Genomic DNA, 12237 nt, shown 5'->3' with positions numbered 1-12237 from the left:
ATCTTCTTTCCTGCAGAACTATGCAGGCTTTCACTGAGTTAATGCATATTTTTAGTCTGAGCCAAGGTCAAACCTTTTGCCAAAGACCTGCCTGACACGTAATTTCTCCCAGGCAGCATCTGCGGTTTCGAACATTTGATGACTAACTTCGCATTTGAATCAAAGACTTTACCCGGACCACAAATGCACTGAACCCAGATTTTAAGAGAGGATGATGGAGGCTTTGGTTCTTAGTTTAGTCATACACGTCCCAACTGCACCAACACTGTTACAATCGAAGGAGCCTGAACCCCGCAGAAGAAGCCCTAACGTCGCCCTCCCTGCACATGCACGCACACACAAGTCTTCCCTAAAATTGCTGATGGCTTGTTTTCATGAACTTATATTATTTCCAGATGGAGGTCATGAATAAAACCTGACGGAAACAAGTCGGGTGAAACTGGAAACTTAAAAAAACAGAAATGGAGGGGTATGGAGCTGAGTAAAAAAAACAATCATTCTCCTCCCCCATTCATTCCCTGAGCCTTTCAGAAAAAGCAGCTTGTCAATTACACGGTTAAAAAACAGAGGAACAGTGTGCCACACATGAACACAAGGACAGGAATGCCATGTTCTAAATGTTTCACCGCAGAGCAAATACGAAAACATCCATATACAAAAAAACAACTGTCAAGAGTAAAACAAACTAACAACAAAAGCTTAGAGAAGCTCAACCTTCAACCCTCCACAAATAAAGTCGAGGAAAGTGAGGGAATACTTTCAGACTGAGAACACAAAAACCATGCTATGATAGCTCTTCTGGAACAGCCGCAGAACATGGTGCTGATTCACCAACCCTGCAGGCTCTCCGACAAAACTCACAGTGAAAAAATATTAAGTGACGACCTGCGGATGTACGCTATCCAACTGAACGACCTAATGAATCTCTTAACTTTCTGCATTTCAAAACATCTGAGCACAAAACAAAATGTGCGAGCTTTGTATGAAGCCAAGACATCCATTAGCTCTGTCAAAACGACTGCCAAGACAAACCAGTCCGACGCCAGACATTTTCTTCTCCGTGCTGATGTGGGGAGGGATGGACCACAGCTGTAAGTTTCAATAAATTACAGCCTATCAGTGGAAGAAACTGGATGGTTTATTCTCAGGATTATCATTACTTTATCTGAGATTATATGCTGCGACAAACCGACTGAGTCAGCCGTCAGTCAAATTCCTCCAAATACATCACCCAGTTAGCTTAGCTTAGCATTAGAAAGAAGCAACATTAATCAACATTCTTGGTGTGGAGGCCTACTGGTAGCTCTTTTGTCAAAACAGTGCTGGTTTTGGACAGAGCTAGGCTAACTATTTTGAGGCTGTATGCTAGGTTTGCATAACTGCCTGGTATCTACAGCCAAACAAATACAGAAAATTAAGTATTGTTCCTCAAACTATACCTTAACAGTGTAAATAGCCTAGCTAAACTAAACCACCTAGCACAGTTTTGGAGATGAGCTAAGCTAAGCTATGTGGCTACATGTGGTATCTTCATCTTTACATACAGATGTCAGGCTTCTTCCATTGCACTCAGATGGGCTTGTGTTCACTGTGGTCACAAGAAAAGTCCATGTGAACGACCCTTTCTTGTGGCATTTACAAACTTGTAGAAAAAGTGTAAATTTACGCTATGGTTAAGGGTTCACAGGTTATGTATGAGTTGTTTACTGACGTTTTTAGAAATGTCAGAGGTGGATGGTAAGGTGTATACATTGTAGTTTAGTTGTATACGGTTTTCTTGGTAATTTTATGTCTGTGGAAAATTTTCCAGACAGCCTCATCCTTTCATTATGCATTTCCTACATTCTGTTACCCGGTTGTTAGCTTGCTAAACTGTTAGCATCTGTGGCTTTGACACGGCAACAGTTTCCTAGCAGCGGTGTTCTCACGACTTAGGGCTTACCACTTCAACACAACTTCCCATGTCGTAACCACAAACTCACAAGGTTCACTTGAAGGTGGTTTTTTGTCAATCTTGATGCACAGGTTTTTGTGGCTATTTAACACGGTTAAAACATTATCTGGTGGGGGAGTTTTTTTTTTCCCTCCACTATGCAACCCGTTCTTCTCGTTAGTCCGGCTGTGTTGATCCAGTGAGTCGGTTTGGTCTTATCTAATCTGACTCAGACTTCTTATCTATATAATCAGGACTCTAATCAGCCAGCTTTGTCCAGACAACAAGGGGCCAACATAAGGCGAAGAGGACCCCAAGGCCTCCCTGCTGTCTCTGCCGTAAAAGTGTAATTTGTAGACAGGGACATGCCCTTTCAAGTCAGTGGTAGTGGTATGGATGAATGGTAAAGGACTCACCATGAAGAGATCTGGAATTCGCTGTATTCATTCTTGGTTTTCATTCTGCTGTGAAAATGGAAGTTGCGCATAAAAAAGGAGCTTCTTGAGAACTGAAACAGATTTCAACATTTGTTTTTTTAAAGAAAAGAATGAAGAAGAATGTTTTGGTTTTTTTTAACAGCAAAGGGAAATGGGTATTTCACGAGCAGTGGATGAAACATGGCAGAGATCAGGTCTCTGCTCTCCTTATTTTATTTCACTGTAAACTCTGAAGAGGTTGAATATTAACGCAACAAGTCCTGATGTTACAGATCCTCCAGCCTGCCACCCTGCGGGCCAGCCCTTATCTCAACCTCACCGGGTTCCTCCTGGCAGGCACAGATGGCGGCCCATTCGTGTGCAAACCACAGATTGAGCTCCGATTGTCCTGATATCTCCCTTTGTCTTAAAGTAATGCCCCCTCTCTCACCATGAGAAAGGCCCGGTAAGTAAGCTGATTTACATGTATTAATTAAGGCTCATAATGAGCTCAGCATGACGGGCATTTGAATGCATTCCTCTGGTATTGTGCAAACTCTGCGGAGCTCTGTAGGTTTCGCAGCCTCAGCCATTCAGATGGGCTACAGATTGTAGATGTGGGGGCATGTGAGCAGATAAAGGACTAAAACACACATAGAAAAGCAGGTCAGCATACACATGCAAGCTTCCCTCCCCCCCGCTGAAACACACACGAAGGTGCTAATGAGAAATAAACAGGCTGTTACTTGTAGTTACACTTAATACAATAAAAAATGCAAATGACCACAACTGCAAATAGTAAAAACAATACATTTATATAAGTATGCAGTGTCAAACTGTACAGTTACAAGTTAAGTATAAAAAACACTGTAGTGAATAATTTTTCATTGAAAATAAAAGTTTCACCCACAAGGTGCACATAAGCCGTGATGCACAGACATGTAAGAACAATTACATTTCACTTGATCATATAAATATTTATGAGCTAAACACTCAAACTAAGTTTACGAAAGCATGTAAAAACAGCAGACTGCTGTGGAATGGTTTTAATCTTTGCTCTCTGTTGACGTGTAAATGCTTACATGGTTGTTGCCATCACATACCACAGCGTAGCTAAGCCAGGGAACCATGAAAAAACGGCCGCAACCTCAGCGCATTAACATCAAAGTGTATTTGAATAAGAGCTTGTTTTCTTTTCTCGTCCTCCGGCTTCAAACGCTGATCTGTAGCCGGTGTTCTTATTACCTCTTTGGTTTAAAAATCTGACTGCGGGGACCCGGCCTCACAACGAAAGCCAACACACATGGCAAATAAAGGCAAGGTAGGAAAAAAAAGCATGTTGAGGGCACAAGGCTCTCCCTCCTTAATTGTACCTGAAGGGAAATCCCTTTAAATAGTAGCTGGCAGAGGCAGTGAGCTGGCAGCCAGATCAAACAGTCACCGAGCAGAAGGCCTATAAATACATCACATTCACTTGCTCACTTCAAACGCCCCAGCCTCTGCGCTGCTTCTGCAAACCCGCAGAGCCGAGCAGCGTTCGCCGTGATCACGAGGAGGACACAGTTCACTTCTGCAGCGCAGCATTTTGCTGTACTGCAAATCAAATGGCTGCCCGTCTTCTCTCAACCCAGCTTGGCTGATTGTTCCTTTCTCTCTATATGTCACGCCGCAGAAGTCTCCAGAGATTTGGTTTTCTTCACGTACACGTCTGACATCGCATCAGGCACCAGGTGACTGAAGCTGCTCCTGAAAGAGACCAGGAGGCGGCCTGCACAGCACAGACAAAAGACAGGAAAAGAGCCACGTTAAACACATCTGCAACATCAATGAAGAGACATGTCCTGACTCGATATCCTTAACGACAGTGTGTATTTCATCAAAAGATGAGCATGCTTGCTTTGCAGACTTAGTCATGAGGCTGGTGTCATTCTTTGACAAATTATATACGTTACTGTGCTGCATTCAAAGGCCTCATGCATGAACACATAGTTTTATTCAGACTGAAGTGAGGCGGGGAAGTATATACAAGGCAAATAAACATTTCAGGTCAGAGTGTAGTGGCTTTACTAACCCGTCCACGTCTTCTGTCCCGTCAGAGTGAAACTGTTGCACTGGGAATGGGAGTTACAGATGAGCGCCGCTTCCCTGGCGCTGTGGACGGACAGCACGCAGCCCTGCTGGCTGTAGGACGGCCAGCAGCGGTACTCCCCGCTCCCGGAGGTGACCATTCCTCGCATCATGGTGTAATCTAAGCACACAAGGGGAGATGCCACTTCAATACATGAGGCTACTGAAAGACTTTAAAGCGTCCTCAGAGGTTAAGATGAAAGTGAAACCATCTCTTTGGGGAACAATAATACATAACAGCACATAAAAGAAGACACGATAAGCCAACTTGGTTAAAAAAGCATTTCAGATTGGTTATAGTGTTTAGTGGCAACAGGAGAATTCAGTTTTGCAGTGAACATACTGTGTATTTAACAAAAAACCTTCTCATCATGACAAAAATAACTGGATTTTATTAGTTTTGGCCATTTTACAACATTGAAGTGTCTTTAAATGAATCTAAATTGTTTCCTGTTTAAATATTTTCTGCATGAATATATTCACATGGTGCAAAAATAAAGTTTCCTTAATATGAACATTTAGATTTAGCTTTTAATGTTTGCTTGTTTGATTTTCATCAATTACTTGCTAATTTAATTAATCATTTGGACTCTAAAATACCAGGAAGTAGTTTATAATCACAATTTTACAAACTGATATCTTGAAATTTCTTTTTATCAACAAAGACAAACTAAAAAGTGCATAGCCACGGAGAATCCTGAATCAGGCTTTTTACTGTTGCTCAACTGACCTCACAGCGAATTGTTTCAGCAACTGTTCTGTTAATATGAAACCTGAACTTTCTGTGCCTATAACGGTGTATAATTATGTCGGTGTTTCCATAAAACACCAGGTTTTCTCTGACAAACTGCAGCTCCACACTTCACTTCACCTTCCTGCTTCCAAACATTTGCGTTACATTCATCATCATAATTCTTTCAGTCAGACATCTTGTGGATCGGGCCTTAAATCATCTGCTACACATTAGCAGGAGCCATGAGAGAAAAGCATGCACACATACGCCTGCACGCACACGCGCAATCCAGAAACGGACAAAAGCCTCGTCTGTGAGCCCGAACGGAGGAGGCACACACACAGTTACAAACTGTTAACCTTCCTAAATGGCAGAAAGCGGTGTGTGTGTGTGTGTGTGGAAGGGGAGGGTATTGTTGAGGGGAACAAGACACAAGGATCTGCCTTCTGGGTCTCAGAGAAGGGAACAAGGAGCAGGAGTGTTTAGAGGATCCTTCTCAGGGGAGGAAAAAAAATGAGGCCTGCTAGGGAGCTAAAGGGCGGCAGACCTCAGCTGTTGAGAAGACGCATGAATCCATGTGTAAGACGGAAAGACCGGAGATTTCCTGCTCGTACGAACACACAGGATATCAAATAAATATTTTTGTTAGGTCCTCAATGAATTTACACTTTTCTTTTTTCTTTTCCACAACTTCATCACGTCACAGATGATCTCAGCTGTGGAAAAAAAAAAGTCTCCACATTACAGATGAATCTCCATCTGTCAGCAATTTCAAATTAAGGCTCGAGACGTGATGAGTGTCTTTCACACTCACGCACCAACTTCTTTGAGCTGATTTGCATTTCGGCTGCTGTTATGAAGCTCGGCAAGCATTTATTTTTTTGTTGGCTGCAACATAGTTATTTTCTTTTTTTTTTTGAGGGTAGACATCTTAATGAGTTCATGCGGTTTGAATCTAAAATTGCACAATCACTGATTTATTTTCTTCCAGTTGTGACGGCTCTACATTTTCGGGGGGAAACGCTCATTTGTTGAGATGAGAATATCCAGTTTGGTGTCTTTCTACAAACGAGCAAATTAGTCTGGAACGTCTCAACTTGCAAAGGGAATCAACACCGGGCGCAGACCAAGATTCGTCTGGACTCAATCTGATACGCACACAACCAATCAGAGCAACGAAAACATGTGATGTAGTGCTCAGCGACTGAAGAATGTTAACAAAGGCACGCGGAGATGAGCATTTATGAGTCTGTGAAAGTTAATTTATCCAGTATATTAAAGTGATTTCACAAAAAGGCCAACACTAACTACGGTCAAGTAGGCGATCTAGGGTGCCTCTGTACGGTCAGCGTGATTGGCCCGGCTCGGGGAAGGCCGGGTGGAAATCTGTTTGAATGGGAGCGGGGCCAGACGCATTCTGCCAGAGCAGATGAAACATGAGCTCTCAGATTCGTCTGGTTCCCCTGACGCTGGAGAACACCGCTCTCCTGTTAGTACAGTATGTATGTAGCTAACCAGATGCTGCTTTGGGTTAGCTCAGCAAATGAAATCAGGGGAAAAGTCTGACACCTCCACAACTCACTAATGAAATCCCCTCTGTTTAATCGGTTTAAGATCCAAAGTGTAAAAACAACCAGGAGAGACTGTAAGTTTCTTCCACTAAAATGCTAAATAGTGATCTTTAGAGGTGATAATATTCTCACCGAACCCAATTTCCCAATATGTCAAACTGAGATACGTTAATGAAACTAAAAACAAGACCAAGCCTGTCCCCCACCCAAAGAATAACCTTGGCTTCAGCTGAACCCACAATATGGTTAAACAGCACACACACACACATTTTTCTAAGTCTTATCACACACACACTCAGCAGCAGCAGCAGCAGCAGCAGCAGCTGACTCCTGGCACCTCCTTGTTAAGCTGCAACGTTCCCTCCCTGCATCAGCCTCGGCACTCAGGCCTCTTTACCCAGAATCTGTGATTAAATTCACAAAGCGCTGCTACATAAACAGTCCGGCATCTGGGGGACGGAAAATCTCGCCACAGGAACGCAGCCAGTTCATTCTGTTATTAATATTTCATACGGCTGAGAGCGGCGGCGGCGGCGGCGGGAGGGGTAGCAGGCGGAGGCGAGTCAGGGGGGAAGGAAAAAGTGAAAGAGTTTACACTAAGAGGATTCAAAAGTGAGAGAAGAAGTTTGCAAAATGAGTTTTCATGACTAATCTAAAGGGTAAAAAAAAGCTGTTGTAAGGCTATGTTAAATAGTTCTCAAGAAAACTTTATAATATATAAGAATAACTTTATGTGCAACAGTCCCAAAACTTAATCTTTTTTTTTTTTTAATGAATGCCGACTGTGCTTTCTGAGCCGTGAGACATGCAGAATTAATCCCACTTTGTTGGTCTTGTCCTCTCATTCCAGCTGCCTAATAAACCTGTCAAAACAGCCTGAGCAGCAGAAACACCCCCCCCCCAAAAAAAAATTTTCAAGATACAAAATGAAAACAGAGGTGTAGACTGTCTGACTTTTTCTTAAAATGAATCAAAAAGCCGAGCTAGTCTTTCCAAGAGAAAAAGAAGGGGGAAAAAATCTACAAGAGAGCTCACTGTACTTTATAAAAAGCAGCTTTCATTCCACGAGCTCTTACCTCTGATTATTGATGGAGGCAGGTTGTCCAGGTGTAGGCCAGACCTGTAGAGGTGCAGGATGTGTTCAAAGGCATCCAGAGTCTGATTGATATCAGCTTTCAGCTCCCCTGGACACACATAATGCATTCAGTGTGGTAAAAAGATTTGAACAAGGATAAAGTCAGCCGACGTGGATGATTTGCTTATTTTCCTCGCACTGTGCTGTCTAATCCCGGCCTCGTGATCTGAGCAGATAACAGCTCATGTTGATTACCGCGTTACACGTCGCGAAGCATCTCGCCGAGCTCATTAAATGAAGCACTTAGACGGAGGCATGTCATTACACGACTGCCGTAATGGAATGATTCGCTTTCTGATCTCCTACAGCTAACGTCCCGTCGTGTCGAGACGACTCTCGTCCTCACCTGTGGAGTTCATGATGTGGTCTACCAGGTGTGTGAGGCCGGGCGGGGCCTGGTGAGGCAGCAGGTAGGTGAAGAAATACCTGGGGCCAAGCAGAGACAACTCTTTCAAACAGACAGAAAGACAGACAAGCCCCATCACATAGTTCCCACAGAACATGACTTGTCTCACCCGGGTGTTAAAACAAACAACGGTCCATAAAGCTGTCAAAAATCTGAACGCTTTTTAAAAACTTTTTTTCCCCCCACTGAAAATATATTCAACACACATCCCCCATCAAAGTGAACATTTCCAGCTGTATGTTTTTACTATCAACATTTTAGGTGTCAGCTTGGTCTGTGTTTAAGTAGTTATCCATGTAGCTGCTGCTCCATCCATCCATCACACGTCTATCACGCAGTAAACCGACACTTTTTTTATTTTCTTTTTTACCTGTAGGCATTGTAAATGTTCCTCTTCTCATTCAATCCCTCGCACACCCCCCTGGCCGAGCAGGGCAGGGTGAAATTTCTGTGCGGAAACTGGAGGGTGCAGTCTGCGTCCGCCTCGCAGGCCGTCTCCTCCGCGCTGGCGTCATCCAGGTCCGTGAGCTTCAGTTCGCCGGACACGGTGACGAACTGCCGGGGCTGGAAGTCCAGCAGGGCCACGGAGCCCAGAGGAGACTGGGAGAGGAAGTGGAGGAGCCTGACAAGGTCCAGACACACCTGGGGATCAGACATGTCGAAACCTGATCAGCTGGACCCATGACTGAAAGGTGTAGCGTACGGTCCTTCTGAAAATATTCTAACTTCAGGGCTGATACCTTTAATCAGATAGTCAGCAAGTATTACTGTGACAATATAAACAACTAAATGAATGAATCAAGAGAAACTCTACAGCTCTATAATATAAACAGTGTTCTTATTCTTATAGTTTAATATTTTTGTTACGATGCTCAAATTTAAACATAATTATTAATTCAGATGTGGTTGTTTTTTTTCCCCATTTTTAAGGACGCTGCACATATTAAATTTGTGTGGAACATAAGGAGTTAATCGAATCACTCATTTAATCATATGGCCCATAAAATAAATGAAATAACAATCATGATCTTCAAAAGGCCCAAAACTGACATAATATATTCTGCTTGACTTGTAATAACTGACGCACAACATCCAAAATGATATTAAATTAACAAACACAGAGGACAAAGAAAGTAGGCACCAAAAAATAAAATCATTGCAGAAGCTGAAAATCTTTTTCGTGTCATTTTTAGAAAATAACTTTTATGGTGCATTCAATTATACAAATTGTTGCCAGTTATTTCAGTCTCAGATAAACTATTTACTAAAAGAAAAATCAATTAAGAAAACTCACCACTCACTGCAGCTGCACAGTTTGTCTCAGCTTTTGTGTTAGCAATTAAAAACTTTATTTAAATGTCGGTATAAGCCCGCCAAAAAATCCTCTAAAGGCAGCACATGCCACTGTGTAATGGAATTCTATTATAAAGCTGAAAACGTCTAAAAATAAAATCCTCCAGCCTGACGAAAATATCTGATTTTAAGACGTTTCACCGACCGCATTTGCAAGCCATTTCCTGAGACTGCTTTTATAGCGCTCTATAAATCCTATCATAAAAACAGAAAGGGAAAATAAGTAGGCTACTAAAGGCAAAAAATAAAGGCATTAGCCACGCGCTGACAGAGCATGAAATGATTCTGTCACACTACAAACATAGCTGCAGCGTTGGGTAATGCTCCGGGTCTCTTGGACGTCACTTGGTTGGGATAGGAGCACTGTAAAAACAGCGCTGGGTGAAACCGAACACCCCTGGATTACTGTAGCCTGCGCAGATGCAACGTAGCTGAAAGGGGCCGAGCAGCTCGAGGGGGGCATTATGAACGGCTATTTGGGCGACGCAGCAAAGCGAGGCTTACATTGTTACTTTTGCTATTTTTTTTCCCATCCCGCCCGTTGTCTTTTTATTTTTCAGACACATCCATGCTCGCGGACACACACATTTGGATCTCTGGAGTGTAAATTCAGCCTCTGCTCACTCCCACTGTGAGCATACCTGGGATGGGGGTTGTGTGTGTGTGTGTGTGTGTTAGGGATGAGATGACATTCCCAGCCCGCAGTGGATTAACTCCAGGACCCATCTCCATTCCAGCCATGGCCTGATCAAATACTCTGAGGGACAGATGTCAGACCTCCAGGGGTTTCAAATGTCCGCCTCACTCATCTTTCAACCTCTTTCCTCGTCTGGCAGCAACAGCGAGGGCTTGCACATGCTTCGACGTACGATGCACGGCCCGGAGAGGCTCAGTGCAAGAGATAAACGACCTAGCATGTGTATCGACAGCTGAAGAGCAGAAGCTTACCCTGAATCTGTCTTCCCAGGGGCTCTGGAGCAGCTGGATCATCTGGAGAGGATTCCCCTGCTCCAGAATGACCGTGACTCTTCCTCCCTCTCCTCCTCTTCCTCCTTGGCCTCCTGCACAGTGACCCTTGAGCTGTGGAGTGGGGAAAACGAGAAAGTGCATTTTAATTCTGCAAAAATCCGAGAAAGCAACAGGTTAAAGTGTGTTTTAGGAGTAAGTTTAAGGAGTAGAATGAGACGACACAGGGGCACTGTAATCTGTTCACTTGTGAAATGAGTCCACTGAGCGGTCACCGGACTTTATAAGCGAACCCATCGGTTTAGTTGAAACTACCTCTAAATTGGGCTGTAATGGTTTGAGTGAATAAGCGCAGGGGGTTTCAGATGCAACCCGGGGATAGTGGAGAGGACAGAGGCACATTGTCTGCTCCGCTCCAAACTGGACACAGAGGTCAGAAGGGGGTCAGCGAATTTAATTTAATTACATGGGAAGGCCCCGAGGAGCCAATGAAACCTTTCATCCAGTTCACCGTGTGTGAAACAAAGGAAAATGTGAGCAGCGGATTATGGAAAATCTTAATAACATCCAGCAGTGGTTCCAGTGCTCAGACGAAACAATACATTCCTTAACTTATATACAAGTATACTTTACTTTGAGATTTTGGACAGAAAATTTAGATGAATGCAAAGGGTTTTAACAACTTTAAATGTAGACACTTTCAAGATAAAGAAAGAAAAGTTCACCTTTATGACGTTTGGATGCTGCAGCCTTTGCAACAGGACTATTTCCTTCTTCAGCTTGTAAGAAACCAGCTCTCGGCAGCCTTGGGGATCCTTAAAATCCTCCACACACTTGCCCATGTCTATGCCCTGCTCGTTGACGAGTTTCAACGCCACGGGCTGACCTCCGGCCAGGTTCACTTTGACAACCAGTTTGGTGTATCCGGACCCGAGCACCTCCACCGCCCGCATGTCCACCAGAGACTCGCAACCCATTTCATCCAGATGCGCTCTCCTGGAGCCAAGTGTGATCTCATTCCACAGACTGTAATCCAGAGTCGAGTCCAGGTCGAGCTTCGGGTAACTTTCCTCCGATGCTTTGTTTCTGCCATGCTCGTCAGGTGAAAGCAGGGGAAGGATTTCTTTTCGCCTCTCGTTGAGCTGGTAGACCAGAGCCCCGCGGAGCGACGCTAACTCCTCCTCATCACCAGAAACGGTCGCGTTGAAAAAGTGCGATGTTCTCGCTCCAAACTGCTGCACGCTGCTAATTAGAAGTGACACCAGGATGGAAAGAACCACGAAAGCCAGAAGGGCAGCCGCGCGTAAAGAGTTGCCCATGCCGGGCATTTTTCCACTCGTGGCACGGCTACTGCTGCTGCTGCTGCTGCTGCTGGAAAGACGCACAGCCGCGGGCCCGAGGTGACCGCTCTCTCTGTGAGTGAAAGGGCTCCTGGCTTTTTGCAGGAGAAAACGATCAGCTCCTTGTTTCCACCTCCCCGGGAACTCCCTCTAGAGGTGTGTCCTGTCCGCTCGTAACTTTACACCCGCTGGACAACTTTGCAGGAGAGCTCGACCTCATGTTGTCACTCAATCCGCGTGTTAAAGCGCTCTCCACA

At 44.1% G+C, this 12237-nt stretch overlaps 1 protein-coding gene across 1 annotated transcript; it reads right to left on the bottom strand.

Annotated features, from left to right (window-relative positions):
• Positions 1 to 3143: 3143 nt before the first annotated feature.
• Positions 3144 to 12237, bottom strand: pkdccb (protein kinase domain containing, cytoplasmic b). The gene is made up of 7 exons (XM_084568997.1): positions 11366 to 12237; positions 10623 to 10754; positions 8692 to 8963; positions 8262 to 8341; positions 7857 to 7964; positions 4421 to 4597; positions 3144 to 4117 (listed from the first exon to the last, which is right to left on the bottom strand). The coding sequence occupies exons 1-7, from the start codon at positions 11966 to 11968 to the stop codon at positions 4011 to 4013; spliced, it is 1479 nt and encodes a 492-aa protein (XP_084425123.1). The 5' UTR covers positions 11969 to 12237; the 3' UTR covers positions 3144 to 4010.

The sequence above is a fragment of the Chelon labrosus genome (assembly GCF_963514085.1).
Source record: "Chelon labrosus genome assembly, chromosome: 20".
Taxonomy (NCBI): domain Eukaryota; kingdom Metazoa; phylum Chordata; class Actinopteri; order Mugiliformes; family Mugilidae; genus Chelon; species Chelon labrosus.
Note: the sequence above shows the minus strand (reverse complement) of the source record. Positions and strands in the feature narration are given on the sequence as shown.